At 41.6% G+C, this 22,475-nt stretch overlaps 1 protein-coding gene across 1 annotated transcript in view; it reads right to left on the reverse strand.

Moving 5' to 3' along the window:
• LOC101117316 (antigen WC1.1) overlaps positions 1 to 22,475 on the reverse strand; it is a 93,317-nt gene that overhangs the window by 17,460 nt on the left and 53,382 nt on the right. The window contains exons 13-16 of the mRNA XM_060413464.1: positions 21,707 to 22,021; positions 11,063 to 11,377; positions 6,297 to 6,605; positions 5,895 to 6,203 (exon numbers count right to left, since the gene is read on the reverse strand). Of these exons, the coding sequence (XP_060269447.1) occupies positions 5,895 to 6,203; positions 6,297 to 6,605; positions 11,063 to 11,377; positions 21,707 to 22,021 (1,248 nt within the window). The remainder of the gene's footprint in view (positions 1 to 5,894; positions 6,204 to 6,296; positions 6,606 to 11,062; positions 11,378 to 21,706; positions 22,022 to 22,475) is intronic.

Genomic DNA, 22,475 nt, shown 5'->3' on the forward strand with positions numbered 1-22,475 from the left:
CTAGTAACATCAAACCCATAAAATGCCTAGGAGGAAACCTAGGTAAAGATGTGCAAAACATCTGAGAGATATTCAAGACCTAACTGAATGAAAGGATATATTTTGCCAATGAATTGGGAAACTCAGTGTTGTCAAAATAAACCATTCTCAAGTTTATATACAGATTAAAGCTAACCTCAATAAAATTCCCTGATGCTTTTGTGTGTGTGTGTGAAACATGACAAGATGATTCAAAATTTCTGTTGTTGTTCAGTCACTCAGTCATGTCTGACTCTTTGCAACCCCACAGACTGCAGCACGCCAGGCTTCCCTATCCATCACCAACTCCCAGAGTTTACCCAAACTCATGTCCACTGAGTCAGTGATGCCATCCAACTATCTCATCTTCTGCTGTCCTCTTCTCCTCCTGCCTTCAACCTTTCCAAGCATCAGAGTATTTTCTAATGAGTCAGCTCTTCACATCAGGTGGCAAAGAATTGGAGCTTCAGCTCAAAAATGTATACAAAATACAAAAACCAAGAATGACCAAGGCAGTTAGGAAGAACAGCAACAACATAACTTCTTTAAATTAAAGTTACCCAGACTTACTATGTGTGCTTAGTCACTCAGTCATGTCCGATTCTTTGTGACCCCATAGACTATAGCCCGCCAAGCTCCTCTCTCCATGGGGACACTCCAGGCAAGAATACTGGAGTGGGTTGCCATGCACTTCTCCAGGGGATCTTCCCAACCCAGGGATCAAACCCAGGTCTCCCGCCTTGCAGACAGACTCCTTACCATCTGAGCCACCAGGGAAGGTTCAAGATTTACTATAAAATTACAATAATTAAGAAAATGTAGTACAGGTGCAAGGATAGACAAATGACACAGTGGAACAGAATAGAGAGTCTAAAGGAAGTACTCAGACATATGTGCCCTTTCGTTTATCAACAAAGGTGGCACTGCAGTAGGAAATAGTCTTCCAGAAAAAGGTTCTGAGTCAACTGGATGCCCATATGAAAACATGACACTTGACCCTTATGCTACAGTTATCAATCCTGGAAGCAGTGTATAGTCATGTGCAAGAGAAAGGTTATTACACTTCTGTGAGATACTCTCAGAGAACATTTTTTTGATTTTGGAGTAGACAAAGTTCTTTCTAGAAGGATTTAAGGAGTTCTATGGACTAGAACAATGGACTGGTTCAAAACTGAGACAGGACTATGTCAAGCCTGTATAGTGTCACCCTGATTATTTAACTTCTATGCAGAGCACATCATGCAAAATGCCAGGATGGATGAAGCACAAGCTGGAGTCAAGATTGCTAGGAGACATACCAATAACCTCAGATATGCAGATGATACCACTCTTATGGCAGACAGTGAAGAGGAACTAAAGAGCCTCTTGATGAAGGTGAATGAGGAGAGTGAAAATGTTGGCTTAAAACTCAGCATTCAGAAAAGGAAGATCATGGCATCTGGTCCCATCGCTTCATGGCAAATAGATGGGGAAACAATGAAAACAGTGACACACTTATTTTCTTGGACTCCAAAATCACTGCAAATGGTGACTGCAGCCATGAAATTAAAAGATGCTTGCTCCTTGGAAGAAAAGCTATGACAAACCTAGATCAGTTCAGTGCAGTCGCTCAGTCGTGTCTGACTCTTTGCAACCCCATGTTACCTAGCACACCAGGCCTCCCTGTCCATCACCAACTCCCAGAGTTCACTCGGACTCGCGTCCATCGAGTCACTGATGCCATCCAGCCATCTTATCTTCGGTCGTCCCCTTCTCCTCCTGTCGCCAATCCCTCCCAGCATCAAAGTCTTTTCCAATGAGTCAACTCTTCTCATGAGGTGGCCAAAGTACTGGAGTTTCAGCTTTAGCATCATTCCTTCCAAAGAAATCCCAGGGTTGATCTCCTTCAGAATGGACTGGTTGGATCTCCTTGCAGTCCAAGGGACTCTCAAGAGTCTTCTCCAACACCACAGTTCAAAAGCATCAATTCTTCAGCACTCAGCCTTCTTCAGAGTCCAACTCTCATATCCATACATGACTACTGGAAAACCATAGCCTTGACTAGACGGACCTATTCGGCAAAGTAATGTCTCTGCTTTTGAATATACTATCTAGGATGGTCATAACTTTTCTTCCAAGGAGTAAGCGTCTTTTAATTTCATGGCTGCAATCACCATGTGCAGTGATTTTGGAGCCCAAAAAAATGAAGTCTGACACTGTTTCCACTGTTTCTCCATCTATTTCCAATGGAGTGATGGGATAGGATGCCATGATCTTCATTTTCTGAATGTTGAGCTTTAAGCCAACTTTTTCACTCTCTTCTTTCACTTTCATCAAGAGGCTTTTCAGTTCCTCTTCACTTTCTGCCATAAGCGTGGTGTCATCTGCATATCTGAGGTTACTGATATTTCTCCCAGCAATCTTGAGTCCAGCTTGTGTTTCTTCCAGTCCAGGGTTTCTCATGATGTACTCTGCATATAAGTTAAATATGCAGGGTGACAATATACAGCCTTGAAGTACTCCTTTTCCTATTTGGAACCAGTCCGTTGTTCCATATCCAGTTCTAACTGTTGCTTCCTGGCCTGCATACAGAATTCTCAAGAGGCAGTTTAGGTGGTCTGGTATTCCCATCTTTTGAAGAATTTTCCACAGCTTATTGTGATCCACACAGTCAAAGGCTTTGGCATAGTCAATAAAGCAGAAATAGATGTTTTTCTGGAACTCTCTTACTTTTTCCATGATCCAGCAAATGTTGGCAATTTGATCTCTGGTTCCTCTGCCTTTTCTAAAACCAGCTTGAACATCAGGGAGTTCACGGTTCACGTATTGCTGAAGCCTGGCTTGGAGAATTCTGAGCATTACTTTACTAGCATGTGAGATGAGTGCAATGTGCGGTAGTTTGAGCATTCTTTGGCATTGCCTTTCTTTGGGATTGGAATGAAAATTGACCTTTTCCAGTCCTGTGGCCACTGCTACGTTTTCCAAATTTGCTGGTTATTGAGTACAGCACTTTTACAGCATCATCTCTCAGGATTTGAAATAGCTCTACTGGAATTCCATCACCTCCACTAGCTTTGTTCATAGTGATGCTTTGTAAGGCCCACTTGACTTCACATTCCAGGATGTCTGGCTCTAGATGAGTGATCACACCACCAAAGATTGAGAAGCTCTATACTTTCAACAAAAACAAGACCAGGAGCTGACTGTGGCTCAGATCATAAACTCCTTATTACCAAATTCAGACTGAAATTCAAGAAAGCAGGGGAAACCGCTAGACCATTCAGGTATGACCTAAATCAAATCCCTTATGATTATACAGTGGAAGTGAGAAATAGATTTAAGGACCTAGATCTGATAGATAGAGTGCCTGATGAACTATGGAATAAGGTTCATGACATTGTACAGGAGACAGGGATCAATACCGTCCCCATGGAAAAGAAATGCAAAAAGCAAAATGGCTGTCTGGGGAAGCCTTACAAATAGCTGTGAAAAGAAGAGGAGTGAAAAGCCAAGGAGAAAAGGAAGGATATAAGCATCTGAATGCAGAGGTCCAAAGAATAGCAAGAAGAGATAAGAAAGCCTTCTTCAATGATCCATGCAAAGAAATAGAGGAAAAGAACAGAATAGGAAAGACTAGAGATCTCTTCAAGAAAATTAGAGATACCAAGGGAACATTTCATGCAAAGATGGGCTCAATAAAGGACAGAAATGGTATGGACCTAATAGAAGCAGAAGATATTAAGAAGATGTGGCAAGAATACACAGAAGAACTGTACAAAAAGGATCTTCAAGACAAACCTAGATAGCATATTAAAAAGCAGAGCTGTTACTTTGCCCACAAAGGTCCAACAAAGCTATAGTTTTTCCAGTAGTTATGTATGGATGTGAGAGTTGGACCATAAATAAAGCTGAGAGCTGAAGAATTGATGCTTGTGAACTGCAGTGTTGGAGAAGACTTTTGGAGTCCCTTGGACTTCAAGGATATTACACCAGTCAATCCTAAAGGAAATCAGTCCTGAATATTCAGTGGAAGGACTGATGCTGAAGTTGAAGCTCTAATCCTTTGGCCACCTGATGGGAAGAACTGACTCATTGGAAAAGACCCTGATGCTGAAAAATACTGAAGGCAGAAGAAGGACATGACAGAGGATGACATGATTGGGTGGTATCACCAACTCAATGGATATGAGTTTGAGCAAGCTGCGGGAGATGAGGGAGGACAGGGAAGCTTGATGTGCTGCGGTCCATGGGGTTGCAAAGAGTCAGACATGACTGAGTGACTGAACTGAACTGACTGACTGAAGGAGCGCTACATGTACAGTAAAAAAGGTGAATGAATTAACTTAAGATGAGTAACTTGGCTCATTGAAGTACACCATACCATTAAGAAAATGAAAATATCAGACAGAATTAAACACACAAAAAAAGTAACAAATATTTGTTCCAAAAGTCATCATGATGGTAATTTGCACCATTGTGTTTGTAATGGTCAAGACCTGGCAACAAACTCAAATCTCTGCCACAAGTTGAATGGATCAATGCATGGTCATGTGATCATTCAAAGGAATACTCTATAGTAATAAAAATGAATACAGTGTTGCCATAAACAACATCACGAGTGAATTTCAAACACAGTTTGAAATAAAAAAAAACTTAGACACAAAAGAAAACGTTCTGTATGGTTATACATAAAGTTCAAAACCTGAGAAAATATTCTATGGCAGTACAAGTCTTAGGTAAGCAGGCCTCCCTGGAGAGGAGGAGGACACGGCTATTGGGAGGCAACAGTGATTCTGTGGTGCTGGGAATGTTCTCTTTGTAGATCTGGGTTGGGGAACATGACCTAGGTATACACTTATTGTTTGTACTTTGTTCTCTATTATTATCCTTAAATAATAATGTTTCATAAAAATATTATTCATCCAAGCATTTCTTTCCCTGACATAGCATTTCTTAGCATTTCTTAGCACTTCTTTCCTCTGAAAAAATGAGTGAACCATGAGAATGCTATGGAGCAGGACCTTACAGAGCCTTCTCAGGACAGACCACCCTCACGTCCTCCACCTGCTTCTGTCTGTAGAAAAACCTTAGCCAAAGAATAAATTTAATCACAGAAATGAAAAAATTTCAGAAACAAAGGAAAACAGTCAAATAGGACAAAATAATAATAGTTTAACCTTAAACAAAGTCAAGGATTTTTAGTTTCTCCTCATGGCTATAGCTAACATTCTGAGCCATATCCTTTGAGCTGTTTTGCAGATGCTGAAATTCCAACCAGGTGGTAGAAGAAAATACATGATGCCCAGACTAGTGGGATGCCATTTTCTTCTCCAGAGAATCTTCCCAACCCAGGATCAAGCCTGAGTCTCTTGCATTGCAGGCAGGTTCTTTACCATCTGCGCCAACAGGGAAGCCCATAATCATCACCTTACACAATTCCAAGAATCGGCCGCAAGGAAGTGGGAACAGACCAGCACTAGAACTGATGATTAACTGCATTTCAAACAATAAAGGTGACACCAATCAGACCTATTCCAAGATGATTGTTGGCGCTAGCTGTGCTATTCTGCAGGTAACCTGTCCCCTACCTCCACCTGTGCACTCCTAAAATTCCCGTTTAAAAACTCTCGTCCCTGATCAGCAAGGGGGAGCTGGTTCTTTGGTACATTACTCCTCTGTCTCCTCAGAACTGCTGGTTTTCTCAATAATGCTATCTTTAAATTTACCCCACGCTTGTCTCTCAGTATTGGATTCTTGAGTAATAAGGAGAGGAAACCTGAGTTCCATAATTTCACTACAGAATATCTTCCTTTTAAAGCCTGTTTTCCCTTACTCTCTGCTCTGGGGACATTTCACCCCAGGAGCATCCTAAGTACAGTAGCCCTTCCCTGTCTTACCTGAGCAGATCACAGAGGCCGTGTTGCCATGGGAACAGTCAGGAACACCCAGGGCAGTCACAGGGCATTTCCATAGGAAGGACTCAGTCCCTGAGCAGTGAAATCGGGCTTTCCAGAGTTGATCACTGCCTTCTGCCCCATTCGGGGTGGAGATGGCGACTCCACAGCCGAGCTGACGACAGACAACATTGGCATTGGCCAGACTCCAGTGGGAGGCACACAGAGCTCTCCATTGTCCAGAAATATTCATCTCCACCTGCCCCTCACATTGAGAGGTGCCATTCGTCATGAGCCGGACATCTGTGTACACTGATAGAAAAAGACAGAATTTCAGCAAAATCTGATTTCTCTTTTAGGTTGAACTGATTGTACACGGAGGTTAAGTCCTGATATGCATCTCACCTGAACAGACAACCTGAGCAGCTCCACTGTGCTGACATGTGCCCCCTGGACAGGGCACTCTGGGGCATGACCAGAGGTTAGGCTCCTCCCCCTCACACCTGAACTCTTCAGCCCAGACCCGGCCATCAGACTCTCTGAAGGGTACTTGTCCCAGGACAGACACAGCCTTGCCACACCCCAGCTCTGCACAGATGACCTGGGCAGTGGGGAGTGTGAAGTTCCCATCAGACACTGGGGTCCAGGCTTCTCCAGAACGTACTTCTACTCGCCCTGAGCAGGGTCCATCCCCTCCAACCAGACGCACAAATCCTGAGAAACAAAGAACAACAAACCCAGTGAGTGTTCATGAACCTGGCTGGACAATTGCAGACAACATCTCACAGGCAATGGTGTGAAAGCTTTTTTTCCAACAGTGGAATAAGAGGGGATAAGAAGAGAGAAATTGACTGTCGTCGTCAAGCTGCGTTTTCATGGGCAAGTTTCTGAAGAGATATCCAGAAGGATTGAAGGATCAGTTCGGAATGGCTGAATCTCAAGAATATATATTTTGGTTAGAAATGTTAATTCCTATCTGGGGGCCTGGAAACTACAGTGCCAGAGAAACTACACCTTGGTAGACATTCAAATGTGGGTACAGAGCTGAACTGAGAATGAAAAAGGTCCATGGGATTCAATAGGTTAGAGGCCTAAGAGCCACAGAAGTTTAGAGGACCATCCTGAGATTTCTGGAGCTAAAATTCTGGTCAGTTTTCTCTCAGAGCCAATATTCAAGTCACTGAGGACAGGGAAAATCACACGGGCTGGATCTGAGTGCAGGCATTATAATCTAACTGTGAAAGAAGTTGTCCACAGGTAAGTTTAGAAATGACAAAAGCTCAGAGGGTCATAGGAGAGGGAGGGAATGGTCCTAGCCATCTTTCTTGAAAACCTAGGATTTATCAAGACACCTGGGAGAAAGTGAGGTCTCAGTGGGATTATGCAAGACAAATGAGTTAGTTGATTACTTCATGCTAGACATGAGATTCTCTGCAAATGTGAAAGAGTAATGATAATTTAATGTATTCTAACCTTATCTATATGCTAACTGCATGTGCCTTTCTTATTTGGATCTGAGATAAGAAGCCAACAAGCTATAAAAGAGGACAATGAGAGGAAGAGGGCAGACAGCAAACAAGCCATATATACTTTCAGTTCAGTTCAGTTCAGTCACTCAGTCGTGTCCGTCTCTGCAACCCCATGCATCACAGCACGCCAGGCCTCCCTGTCTATTACCAACTCCCGGAGTTCACTCAAACTCATGTGCATCGAGTCGGTGATGCCATTCAGCCATCTCACCCTCTGTCGTCCCCTTCTCCTCCTGCCCCCATTCACTCCCAGGACCAGGGTTTTTTCCAACGAGTCAACTCTTCGCATGAGGTGGCCAAAGTACCAGAGTTACAGCCTCAGCATCAGTCCTTCCAATGAACATTCAGGACTGGTCTCCTTTAGAATGGACAGGTTGAATCTCCTTGCAGTCCAAGGGACTCTCAAGAGTCTTCTCCAACACCACAGTTAAAAGCATCAATTCTTCGGTGCTCAGCCTTCTTCACACTCCAACTCTCACATCCATACATGACCGCAGGAAAAACCATAGCCTTGACTACATGGACCTTTGTTGGCAAAGTAATATCTCTGCTTTTTAATATGCTATCTAGGTTGGTCATAACTTTCCTTCCAAGGAGTAAGCGTCTTGTAATATATACTGTAGAGATTTCTAAATTGCAAAAGCTTCAATAGGAATGAAACATAGAAAGATTTTGGGGGAAAAAAGACTCGTTCAACAAGATTTTAACACTTTCCATCCCCTGTGCTCCTCCCATTTGCCACATAACCCTGCTACCCTTTCCCATTTTTCCCAATGCAGAAAAGAAAAACCAAGCTTAAGAGCTACAAATAGATGGAAAGGAGACTCCAAAAGGGAAGAACTTCTGTGGGGAGTGAGGTGGAGGGAGTGGCAGGTGAAATGGGGAGTGGATGGAGTATGAGAGAGAGACCAGAGAAAACACTCATGATCATGATTTCATCCTTCAGAGGCCCTATTTTGGATAGAGAAAAGGTAATCCAATAGGGAAAAACCTGCACATCATAAAGAACAACTTTTTAAATCATTTTCCTGGTTTCTGAGTGGGCTCATAAGTATTTATGTACATGGTGGAATTTGTTCTGGTGAAGGACTCTGATTGTATAAGTTTGTGAACTTTGAAACCTCAATAAGAATGATGTAACAAAATTAAAATCTACTATAGAGAGCAGGCAGAGAAGGCAATGGCAACCCACTCCAGTGTTCTTGCCTGAAGAATCCCAGGGATGGCGGAGCCCGGTGGGCTGCCGTCTATGGGGTCGCCAGAGTCGGACACGACTGAAGCGACTTAGCAGCAGCAGCAGCAGCATAGAGAGCAGAAGAGAACAGAAAAGGCACTGAAGGATTAGCTTGACCACTCATACAGGAATAAATGATGTAAGAGAGGATGATCGGCTTGCCTTTTATTATTTATCCATTTCCATCTCCCCAGAGAGGCCCAGGTCAGGACCCCTAATCTATTCCGGCTGGGAGTTTGGTCACAGGCTACACATTCTAGATAAACCATTTTTATTTGACTGGTTGTTGTTGTTGTTGTTGCTCAGCCACTCAGTCATGTCCGACTCTTTGCTACCCCATGGACTGAAGAATGACAGGCTTCCCTGTCCTTCAACATCTCCCAGAGTTTGCTCAAACTCATGTCCATCGAGTTGGTGATGCCATCTAACCATCTCATCTTCTGTCGTCTCCTTCTCCACCAACCTCCAATCTTTCCCAGCATCAGGGTCTTTTCCAGTGAATCAGTTCTTCATATCAGGTGGCCAAAGTATTGGAGCTTCAGCTTCAGCATCAGTCCTCTCAGTGAATATTCAGGGTTGATTTCCTTTAGGATTGAGTGGTTTGATCTCCTTGCAGTCCAATGGACTCTCAAGAGTCTTCTCCAACAACACAGTTCAAAAGCATCAGTTTTTCAGTGTTCAACCTTCTTTGTGGTCCAACTCTCACATCCATTTATGACTATTGAAAAAACCATAGCTTTGACTAGACGGACCTTTGTCTCAAAGCAATGTATCTGTTTTGTAATATACTGTCTAGGTTTGTCATAGCTTTTCTTCCAGGGAGCAAGCATCTTTTAATTTCATGATTGCAGTCACTGTCCACAGTGATTTTGGAGCCCAAGAAAATAGTCTGTCACTGTTTCCATTGTTTCCCCATCTGTTTGCCATGAAGCGATGGGACAGGATGCCATGATCTTAGTTTTTTGAATGCTGAGTTTCAAGGCAGCTTTTTCACTCTGCTCTTTCACTTTCATCAAGAGTTCCTCTTCACTTTCTGCCATTTAGGGTGATGTCATCTGCATATCTGAGATTGTTGATGTTGTTATATTAATTCCACGAGATTAAAAATTTAGAAAGAAAAAGAGGGAAGTATTTCTTGTATTCTGTTTTATATACCCTGATAAAAGTTAAATATTCAAATATGTGCTGGATAATCAAGAAAGTCTTAGGATATATTAGGATAGAGACTTCTGAGATATATTATTTCTTTTTTATTATCTACTTGATTTAAAAATTTACATGGAAGAATAAGTGTGAAAATTCCAGGAAAATGATGAAATAGGAGGCGGATGTGAATGAGTAAAGATACTAAATATAATAAAGATATATCCTTGTCTGGTCTCTTGCTGTGTAGACATCTTGTGTCCTTAGGCACACATAGCACCTTCCACACCACACCTGGACCTTCAGTGCTGCTCAGAGAACCTCACCGTTGCCTTCCTCAGCTCCCATGGCCATTCCCCTTCCTCCCAGCTTCTATAAAACCTGCTCCACTTTTTTCAAAATTACATTTGTCTTCTTTCTCCAAATAAGCCCCCCAAACACGTCTCTTATATCATAAAAATCATCAAATATAAACTACGTAATCTCTTATCATAAAACACACAAATTCATGTTTTATTACCTCCACCTTTCACTTGCCAGTGCATGGCTAAGTGTTCCTCCGAAGTTTGCATTTGTACAGATATCTTAAAGGAAAATTGGGGAGAGAGACTGTTCTAGTAACAGTGAAAGAATGTATGACTCGGAGCATTTCATTCACAGTTCTCTAGTTCTAGCATCAAAGAACTATGAACATTTACATATAAATTTGCAAGGGAACTTGAAATCTGGCACAAATCCATAAGAATCTCAGATTTGTTAAATGATATCCCTTTAGGGATCACCTCTATACATGTAAATGATATCCTCCTATAGTAAGAGTAGACTCCACTCCTACTAGCCTAGTGCTAAATAATATCTCACATTGTTTGTACAGAAACAACTCCACCCAGGAAAGTACATCCTCATTTTTGTCCCTCCTTCGCATAGCCTCCCTGTGCAAAGAGAATGTGTATGTGGCAGTTAGCAAATGTTTCACAATACAAAAAGTGATTTATGAAAACAAATTATGAGGATTTACTTTAATTGGGAGAATGAATAAAGCTATTTTAGCGTCAGGTAACTCCATTGGAGATCAAAACAATGACAGAGACTTATAAGAGGAAAGTATATGAATCTCAGCACTCATAGCCACAGTGCAATCAGGGAGGATGGGTAGGCGTCTCAGTCCTCTCTAGGCCACCTATCTCCCATTGCCCTGCTGATCAGACACCAGCTTTCTTGGAACTTTCCATTTTCTCAGCCGGTGGACAAAGAACTGACCATACCTGAGCAGACGACTCCTGCATCTTCTCGATGATCACAGTTGTGTTGCTGCCATCCCCAGGCAGGGCACCTCCACACTTGGGACTCCTCTCCTCTGCAGCTCACTTCATCCAGCCAGATGGGCCCTGATCCTGCCCCGAAGGGAGCAGACCCCATGGCACTGAGGGCTTCTGCACAGCCCAGCTGCCTGCACACCACGCGGGCATCTTCCAGGTCCCAGCCGTCATCACAGATGGTGCCCCAGGAGCCCTGGTCAAGGATCTCCACTCTCCCGGAGCAGCGACCACCTCCGTCCGCCAGGCGGATCTGTCTGCTGTCTGAGCAGAGAGAAATGGGACATGGGGTGATGACACCAAAGGTTGACAAGGGTTTTCTGTCCTGTGGGACCCCCACCTGAGCAGTAGGGGGCGCTCTCCTCTGAGGCTGCCGACCCTGCTGGTTCAGACTCGGAGTCATTGCACTGGGGCAGCAGCTGGGGCTGGTTTTTTATACCAGTGGCAAGAGAATAATAAGGTTGAAAAATAGGAAGAAAATAAAACAGGAAATATTAAGTTGAAAACACTCTAGTGAGTAGTCTGAGACAGCAGGTAGTACAAGGTCCTATCAGAGTTAACATTCTGATCTGTAGAGTTCTGCACAGCATCAGAGAAAGATTTATAGGAAATGTTAGTCTCTCTACCCGGAGCAGTTAAATGAGTTCAGAGTCACAGAAATGAGCAAGCACCTGGATGGATTCCTTTCAAAGCACACACATTTTGATGCTGTTGACCTAAGAGTTAAAGGGGTTGATTAAAGGGAGTGGAGTCAGGAACGGGCCTTATCAGATGCCTCAGATAGCAATCATGAATCCTCTACCATTAGAATCCTTCTCCTTGGTACAGTCATTTAGAACTGAAAAACGAATGGGTTCCGTGATATCTTGGTTTACCCCCGAATATTTCATTTGCAGTTCTAAGCTTCAGACGTCAGATCTGGATACTACTTTCAAACAATGTGATCTTTTTGAGTAGACTAAACAACTTTGCATGAGAGATGATGTCAGAGAACATCAACACTGGCCAGATTCCACTGGGAATCATAGAATGTTGCTTCTTCTCCCCCAAAATATAATCCCTCCTTGGACTTTGTGTCAAGTATCTCTCTTATTCAAATTTTGGAGTTATCTGATCTTTAGGGGGAAGGAGAAGGCAATGGCACCCCACTCCAGTACTCTTGCCTGGAAAATCCCATGGATAGAGGAGCCTGCTAGGCTGCAGTCCATGGGGTTGCTAACAGTGGGACACGACTGAGCGACTAGACTTTCATTTTTCACTTTCATGCATTGGAGAAGGAAATGGAAACCCACTCCGGTATTCTTGCCTAGAGAATCCCAGGCATGGGGGAGCCTGGTGGGCTGCCATCTATGGGGTCACACAGAGTCGGACACGATTGAAGCAACTTAGCATCAGCAGCAGTGTGTATGTTTGCCTAGTCACTTCAGTCATGTTCAACTCTTTAAGACCCTATGAACTGTAGCCCACCAGGCTCCTCTGCCCATGGGATTCTCCAGGCAAGAATACTGGAGTGGATTGCCACGCCCTCCTCCAGGGGGTCTTCCTGACCCAGCGACCTAACCTGTGTCTCCTGCATTGCAGGTGGATTCTTTACGGCTGAGCCACCAGCAAAGTTCTTCTAGTTCTATCACTGAGCAGAAATAGGTCACATTCCTGCAGCCCCTTGAACAAATAACATTAACAAGCTCACTGTATTCTCCTCTCCTTTTATACATAAAAGTGATCTAAAGAAAGGTTAAAGAATGTCTATCGATGTTGTCCTTTAAGTAAATGATGTAGCAGAGAATTAAACCTAAAATTTTCCACTTCCATGGAGAATGGAGGAGTTCACAGCAGGCCAATGTGTTTTGCTGGGTCTAGCTGCACACAGCTTAAAAGCTGAAAAATGTTTTTCAAGAAACACTAACTGTTACTTTGCCAAAAAAGTTCTGATTAGTCAAGCCTATGGTTTTTCCAGTCGTCATGTATGGATGTGAGAGACGGACTGTGAAGAAAGCTGAGTGCCGAAGAATTGATGCTTTTGAACTGTGGTGTGGGAGATGACACTTGAGAGTCCCTTGGACTGCAAGGAGATCCAACCAGTCCATTCTGAAGGAGATCAGTCCTGGGTGATCTTTGGAAGGAATGATACTGAAGCTGAAATTCCAATATGTTGGCCATCTCATGAGAAGAGCTGACTCATTGGAAAACACTCTGATGCTGGGAGGGATTGGAGGCAGGAGGAGAAGGGGACGACAGAGGATGAGATGGCTGGATGGCGTCACTGACTCGATGGACGTGAGTCCGAGTGAACTCTGAGAGTTGGTGATGGACAGGGAGGCCAGGCATGCTATGATTCATGGGGTCACAAAGACTTGGAAATGACTGAGTGACTGAACTGAACTGAGCTGAACTGAACTGAAATGTATTCAACATTTGTTGACACAACATGGACCAAATATGCTAAAATTCTATGGTGTGGAGTTTATTTCAGTGTTAGCCAAGGATCTATACTTCTTTTTCTCTGGGAATTTGCTGATTCATTGCATAATTTAATGATTCAGAATCTGGGCTTGGGCAAGCAGAGGACTATTGTTGTGACAGGAAGCCAGCATAATTTGGGAGTTACCTGGTGCTAGAGTGACAAAATTAGAGTCTTGAGGGCCACTCTCACACAGCACATTTTCTCCTCAAATATCTGCCCAGTATATAAGCTGTGAAGGGCAGGAAACTAAAGAGCTATATAAAAAGACTTGAAAAGCAGAGCCTTTCTCATTCTCTTGGGTACGGAGCTACCAAAGAATCCAGGCTCTGAACTGGAATCTCCGAAAGCCCCTGTCATAGGGCCAAAAAATCAGAGGGGGACTGAGTGCTACCAAACCTGCAACCCACACTTATTACAGCTCAGTTTTAGGTTATATTTAGATGTTTGAGTGATATACACCCCTTCCCCCATCTGCCTAGCAAAACAAAGGGTAAATCCTTTCAGGTATTAGAAAATGTATCAGGAGTATCTTACTTTTTAATATATAATTTATAGCATTCAGTAAAAAATGGCATGACATTTGACAAGTTAGGATAACATGCCAAATGACCAAAGTGAAAAAAAGAGATGAGAGAATGCAGAGATACACATGATAAAAATGCATAAGGATTTTAACTATGACCAACGTGTTTAGGGGAAAAGAGAGAGGGGGAGAATATACAGGGAAAAAGATGAAAAAATTAACAAATAATCATAAAGAAATAAAAATGGCAATGGAATCATTGTCAACCCAAAATAAAATATTTAGTATTAAAAAGTGAATGAATAAGTCAAACAAATTTTAGATAGAACTTAGAATAGAGTGATTTAGAGGAGTCCTAAAGATGAGACATAGGAAGGAAAATAAAGAGTAGGAGAGGGGGAAGAGATACAAAGACAGAGAGGCAGAACTACAGAAGGCATATTTGAAGATATAATAATAGAACATTTTTTAATATAAAAAAAGAGTATGAAAATACCCACTCCTAGTAGAGCTGCAGAAAATCAAATGGAAAAAGGGGAAATCTGAAATAGTAACAGATTTATTTAATACTAAAGAAAGAAACAAGGGGAGAGAAAAAGGAACATAAAGCATGTGGATCAATTAAAAGCAAATGGCAGATACCAACATCAAATCAATATCAGTAATTGCATTTACAGTGAATGGATTAAGATAAAACAAACCTGATGCAAACGTTACTCACAAAATGATCACCTTATATTATGAAAACAAAGAAAGATTGAAAGTAAAATGATGGGGAAAATGTACTAACTGTAAGAAAACGGGAGTAGCATTTTCAATGTCCCAGAAAGGAGACGCTAAGAAAAGATGCACTAACTGACAGGAGTGCTGAGAGAGGGCATCAGAGGGCAGACAGACTGAAACCACAATCACAGAAAACTAGCCAACCCGATCACATGGACCACAGCCTTGTCTAACTCAATGAAACTAAGCCATGCCGTGTAGGGCCAACCAAGACGGACGGGTCATGGTGGAGAGTTCTGACAAAATGTGGTCCACTGGAGAAGGGAATGGCAAACCACTGCAGTATTCTTGCCTTGAAAACCCCATGAACAGTATGAAAAGGCAAAAAGATAGGACCCTGAAAGATGAACTCCCCAGGTCAGTAGGTGTTCAATATGCTACTGGAGATCAGTGGAGAAATAACTCCAGAAAGAATGAAGGTAGGGAGCCAAGGCAAAAACAACACCCAGTTGTGGATGTGACTGGTGATAGAAGCAAGGTCCAATGGTGTAAAGAGCAATATTGCATAGGAACCTGGAATGTTAGGTCCATGATTGAAAGGAAATTGGAAGTGGTCAAACAGGAGACGGCAACAGTGAACATTCTAGGAATCGGTGAACTAAAAGGGACTGGAATAGGTGAATTTAACTCATATGACCATTATATCTACTACTGTGGGCAGGAATCATTTAGAAGAAATGGAGTAACCATCATAGTCAACAAAAGAGTCTGAAATGCAGTACTTGGGTGCAATCTCAAAAACAACAGAATGATCTCTCTGTTCATTTCCAAGGCAAACCATTCAATATCACAGGAATCCAAGTCTATGCCCCAACCAGGAATGCTGAAGAAGCTGAAGTTGAATGGTTCTATGAAGACCTACATGACTTTTTAGAACTAACACCCAAAAAAGGATATCTTTTTCATTATAGGGGACTGGAATGCAAAAGTATGAAGTCAAGAAACACCTCGAGTAACAGGCAAATTTGACCTTGAGTACAGAATAAAGCAGGGCAAAGGCTGATAGAGTTTTGCCAAGAGAACACACTGATCATAGCAAACACCCTCTTCTGACAACACAAGAGAAGACTCTACACATGGACATCACCAGATGGTCAACACCAAAATCAGATAGATTATATTCTTTGCAGCCAAAGATGGAGAACCTCTATACAGGCAGCAAATACAAGACCAGGAGCTGACTATAGCTCAGATCAGGCACTCCTTATTGCCAAATTCAGATTTAAATTGAAGAAAGTGGGGGGAAACACTACACCATTCAGGTATGACCTGAAGCAAATCCCTTATGACTATACAGTGGAAGTGAGAAATAGATTTCAGGGACTAGATCTGATAGACAGAGTGCCTGATGAACTATGGATGGAGGTTTGTGACACTGTACAGGAGACAGAAATCAAGACCATCCCCATGGAAAACAAATACAAAAAAGCAAAATGGCTGTATGAGGAGGCCTTACAAATAGCTGTGGAAAGAAGGGAAGCAAAAAGCAAAGGAGAAAAGGAAAGATATACCCATTTTAATTCAGAGTTCCAAAGAATAGAAAGGAGAGATGAGAAAGCCTTCCTCGGCAATCAGTGCAAAGAAATAGAGGCAAACAACAGAATGAGAAAGACTAGAGATCTCTTCAAGAAAATTAGAGATACCAAGGGAATATTTCATGCAAAGATGGGGTCAATAAAGGGCATAAATGGTATGGACCTAACAGAAGCAGAATATTAAGAAGAGGTGGCAAGAATACACAGAAGAACTGTACAAAACAAGATCTTCATGACCCAGATAATCACGATGATGTGATCACTCCCCTAGAGCCAGACATCCTGGAATGTGAAGTCAAGTGGGCCCTAAGAACCATCTCTACGAACAAAGCTAGTGGAGGTGATGGAATTCCAGTTGAGCTCTTTCAAATCCTGAGAGATGATGCTGTGAAGGTGCTGCACTCAGTATGCCAGCACATTTGGAAACTCAGCAGTGGCCACAGGACTGGAAAAGGTCAGTTTTCATTCCAATCCCAAAGAAAGGCAATCCCAAAGAATGCTCAATCTACCACACAATTGCACTCATTTCACACGCTAGTAAAGTAATTCTCAAAATTCTCCAAGCCAGGTTTTAGCAATACGGGAACCATGAACTTCCAGATGTTTAAGCTGGTTTTACAAAAGGCAGAGGAACCAGAGATCGAATTGTCAACATCTGTTGGATCATTGAAAAAGCAAGAGAGTTCCAGAAAAACATCTATTTCTGCTTTATTGACTATGCCAAAGCCTTTGACTGTGTGGATCACAATAAAATGTGGAAACTTCTGAAAGAGATGGGAATACCAGACCACCTGACCTGCCTCTTGAGAAACCTGTATGCAGGTCAGGAAGCAACAGTTAGAACTGGACATGGAAAAACACACTGGTTCCAAACAGGAAAAGGAGGATGTCAAGGCTGTATATTGTGACCCTGCTTATGTAACTTACATACAGAGTACCTCATGAGAAATGCTGGCCTGGATGAAGAACAAGCTGGAATCAAGATTGCTGGGAGAAATATCAATAACCTCAGATATGCAGATGACACCAGCCTTAGGGCAGAAAGTGAAGAACTAAAGAGCCTCTTGATGAAAGTGAAAGAGGAGAGTGAAAAAGGTGGCTTAAAGCTCAACATTCAGGAAACTAAGATCATGGCATCCGGTCCCATCACTTCATGACAAATAGATATGGAAATAGTGGAAATAGTGGAAACAGTGGCTGACTTTATTTTGGGGGCTCCAAAATCACCGCAGATGGTGACTGCAGCCATGAAATTAAAAGACGCTTGTTGACAGGAAAAAGACACAGATGTGTATAACGGACTTTTGGACTCAGAGGGAGAGGGAGAGGGTGGGATGATTTGGGAGAATGGCATTCTAACATGTATACTATCATGTAAGAATTGAATCGCCAGTCTATGTCTGACGCAGGATACAGCATGCTTGGGGCTGGTGCATGGGGATGACCCACAGAGATGTTGTGGGTAGGGAGGTGGGAGGGGGGTTCATGTTTGGGAACGCATGTAAGAATTAAAGATTTTTAAATTAAAAAAATAAAAAACTAAAATAAAATAAATAAATAAATAAAAATTTAAAAAATTTAAAAAAAAAAGACGCTTGTTCCTTGGAAGGAAAGTTATGACCAAATTAGACAGCATATTAAAAGCAGAGACAATACTTTGTCAACAAAGGTCCGTCTAGTCTAGGCTATGGTTTTTCCAGTAGTCATGTATGGATATGAGCGTTGGACTTTAAAGAAAGCTGAGCACCAAAGAATTGATGCTTTTGAACTGTGGTGTTGGAGAAGACTCTTGAGAGTCCCTTGGACTGCAAGGAGATCCAACCAGTCCATCCTAAGGAGATCAGTCCTGAGTGTTCCCTGGAAGGACTGATGTTGTAGTTGAAACTCCAATATTTTGGCCACCTGATGTGAAGAGCTGACTCATTTCAAAAGACCCCGGTGCTGAGAAATATTGGGGGCTGAAGGAGAAGGGGGTGGCAGAGGATGAGATTACTGGGTGGCATCACTGACCCAATGGACATGAGTTTGTGTAAACTCTGGGTTTGGTGATGGACAGGGAAGCCTGGTGTGCTGCAGTCCATGAAGTCACAAAGAGTCGGACACAACTGAGCAACTGAACTGAACTGAACTGAACACTAATTAAATTAAAGAGGCAATCTTCATGATCATAATGAGGTGCACCCTTAATAAACATATAGACATCAAAATTCAAGAAAGGTAACAGTACATAACTTTGAAATATACTTGACAGAATGAAAAGAAATAAGCAAAATCACAATCAAAATGGGGGATTTTTACTGTATCTTTTTCAATAGCATTCAGACCAGACATACAAAACACAAAGGATACAGTAGATGTACAGGAAAATAGTCAGCACATTTAACCAAGTAACACATAGAGCAATGCACCCAACAACGCAAGAGTTCACATTACTGTAAAAGCACTCGGAACGTTTACCAAAACGACCACATAATGGGACAAAATCTTTCACTCTTTGAATTCATACAGAGTATTTACTCTGACCACAGTGGAATAAAATTAAGAATTAAAAAGAAATATTGTTAGCCATCCCTATTTCGGGAAATTCAGCAACACCCTTCCAAAAATCACCTGAGTCTTGGAATAAATTTAAAATTTACCAAATATTGTGAAATAATGATAATAAAAATACAATAATAATGATAGTAAACACAAAATAATGATATTATCATAAATTCTTCTAATGAAACTCAAGTAGTGCCTATAGGGAAATTTATACCCTAGATTTAGAAAAGAGGAAAGACCAAAAGTGAAAAAAATGTAAGCTTCAATTAAGAAACTAGGAGATGAGAAAGCCTAAAGAATATAGAATGTTGGGGTTAATTAAAAAAGGAACAAAAATGGATGGAAAACAAGGTAAGCATAAGATAGAAAGCATAGAAGAAACCCCTTTAAACGTGGCTCAATGAAAACTGAGGAACACTGATCAATAACAATGAAGAGCAGAGAGTAAATGAAGTTAACAACATCTAGAACAAAAAGGGACATCACTATAAATCATACAGACTTTTTGGTCATAGTTTTTGTGTTGTTTGTTTGTTTTTGGCTGTGCTGTGGCCCGTGGGATCTTAGTGCCCAGGTCAGGGATTGAACCTGGACCATGACAGTGAAAGTCCAGAGATGTAACCCCTGGATTGCATAGCTTTATTAATATAATTTATACATCTAATGTGGATAAGTACACAGAAAGTGTCAGTTTCTCCACAGCCTTGCCAACGCTTAAGTGTCTTTAAAAAAAAAATGAGATGATATCTCTTTCTGGTTTTGATTTACATTTTCCTGATGATTGACAATGTCAAGCATTTTTCATATACCCATTGGCCATTTGTATGTCTTCTTTAGAGAAATGTCTATTCAAGACCTTGGCCAATTTTTTAATTGAGTTATTAGGTTTTGGATTTTTTTTTTCTTGAGTTGCAGGAGTTCCTTATTTGTTTGGCAATTAATACCTTATAAAATTTGTGCTAGCTTCCTTTTTCACTCTGTTGGTATTTCCTTTGGCTTGAAGAAGCCTTTTAGTTTGATATATTCCCCCTTGTCTATTTTTGCTTTGTTCCCTGTACTTTTGACATCATATCCATGAAATCATGAAGTAATGTGTTTTAATTTTGTGATCAAGCTATCACATATCTAAAATATAATTATTATCTGGTGATGATATACAATCACACATAGTAAAATAAATTCAGATAAATAAATGAATTCAAAATTAGGTTTTGAATATTCTTTAGTGGAACTGTAAAATTATTTGCAGAAAATATAACTTGATTCAATGTTATTTTGAGATTAAGAATGGCATATGAAACATTTCATTAAAGGCAGAAGTCAAAAAAGTAAACCATTATAGATTTGATAACATAACCCCCTCCATTCACATATATAACCTTAAACATATGTGCAAAAAGTGGAGGAAATATTTACAAAAATATTTAAGAAAGAGTAAGTGATGTTTCTCTATAAGACTATAAAGAAAGATGAGCACCGAAGAATTGATGCTTTTGAACTGTGGTGTTGGAGAAGACTCTTGAGAGTCCCTTGGACTGCAAGGAGATCCAACCAGTCCATCATAAAGATCAGTCCTGAGTGTTCATTGGAAGGACTGATGTTGAAGCTGACACAACTGAGCAACTGAACTGAAGTGATGTTTGTTTATAGAGAGTTCCTATAAATAAATAAAAACTTTTAAAACATTCTAGAAGAAAAAATATTGTCATAAATGATATCTTAAACTGTAATATAGGAAAGAAGATAGTATTTTTGTACATAGTGTTTGCCAAAGTTGCTCAGTCGTGTCCAACCCTTTACGACCCCATGGAGTATACAGTCCATGGAATTCTCCAGGCCAGAAAACTGGAGTGGGTAGCCTTTCCCTTCTCCAGGGGTCTTCCCAAGCCAGGGATCGCACCTAGGTTTCCCACATTGCAGGCAGATTCTTTACCCGCTGAGTCATCAGGGGAGCCCAAGAACACTGAAGTGAGTAGCCTCTCCATTCTCCAGTGGATCTTCCCGACCCAGGAATCAAACCCCGGTCTCCTGCATTGTAGGCAGATTCTTTACCAGCTTAGCTACCAGGGAAGCCCAAATGTGGATAATAAATTTAAAAAACCATGATGCATGTTCTTATGTCAAGCCTATGAAGAGAATAATACTCTCTTTTAAAATTAATTATTTATTTGGTTGTCCTAGGCCTTAGTTGCAGCATGCAAATTCTTACTTGTGGGATCATAAGAAAAGAATTGTAACTACATGTGGTGATGGATATTACTGTACATGTGGTGATGATTTACCAATATGCACAAAAACATAAACACTATGTTTTACACTTAGAACTAATATAATGTTACAAGAATTACATTTCAATTAAAAATTTAACAAACAAGATTGGAATATGCGGATAAAATTAATTTCATCCTTACCTTATTTAGGCTCTCTGGTGGCTCAGACAATAAAGAATCTGACTGTAGTGTGGGAGACTCAATTGAGATACCTAGGTTGGGATGATCCCCTGGAGAAGGGAATGGAAACCCATTCCAGTATTCTTGCCTGGAGAATTCCATGGACAGAGGAGCCTGGCAGGCTATAGTCCATGCAGACACAAAGAGTCAGACACGACTGAGTCGGACACTAACATTTTCACTTAATGTCATTTGTGGACCCAAATTAAGCTCGTCACTTAGATTTTAAAATATCAAATCTCACTGCATCTTACAGGGTTGGGACAGACACACAGAAAAAAGACAGTAAATCACCTTCACACGAGATATAGGCTTCATCCTTTGGAGAGCATGAAGTGTAATTCCAAGGGTCAGAAGGACACTGCCAGAGAGAGGTGTCAGTTTTCCGACAGTGGATTCCATCCACCCACCGGGGTCTAGAACCTTCTCTAAGAGCAAAAGAAGAGTTGAGGGTTCCACTGTCCCCACAGCCAAGCTGTCTGCAGATCACGGACACAGTGATGTCTTCCATGGGGCTGCGGCAGACACTGCCCCAAGTCCCGTTGTAGAAAACTTCCAGCCACCCAGCACACTGCTGGTCCTCGCTCACCAACCTGAGGGCCAGGAACTCTGAGATCGAAAGGGGAGGAGACAGGACACGGTAAAAACTTTGCTGGATGTTCTAGGTTTTCCTTTCTTCTAAAAGTGGTAAACATTCATCTCTGACCTTGTTCAAGAGATACCCACTAGATGACAAGACTGACATCACCTCCCTTTTAACTGACTTTGTCCATTTGTGTCTGTCTTTCTATTTCTGCCACAATGGTGTAGTGGATATGAACTGAGAGGAAGACCAAACTGTGTGGGCACTAGTCAGGGAGGGGCAGCTGAATCCTGCTTCCTAACAAAATCTTTGAAGACTATGTTGAGGGATTTGATGTGGATATTAGGGAGACAGGCAGAATAATTAAGCTCAAAATGTCCACATCCCAATCTCTGCAACCTGTGAATATGTTACCATACCTGACAAAAGGGATTTGCAGATGTGATTAAGATAAGGTCCTTGAGATGGTGAGATTAAGCT

This window comes from Ovis aries, chromosome 3 (assembly GCF_016772045.2).
Source record: "Ovis aries strain OAR_USU_Benz2616 breed Rambouillet chromosome 3, ARS-UI_Ramb_v3.0, whole genome shotgun sequence".
Classification (NCBI taxonomy): Eukaryota; Metazoa; Chordata; class Mammalia; order Artiodactyla; family Bovidae; genus Ovis; species Ovis aries.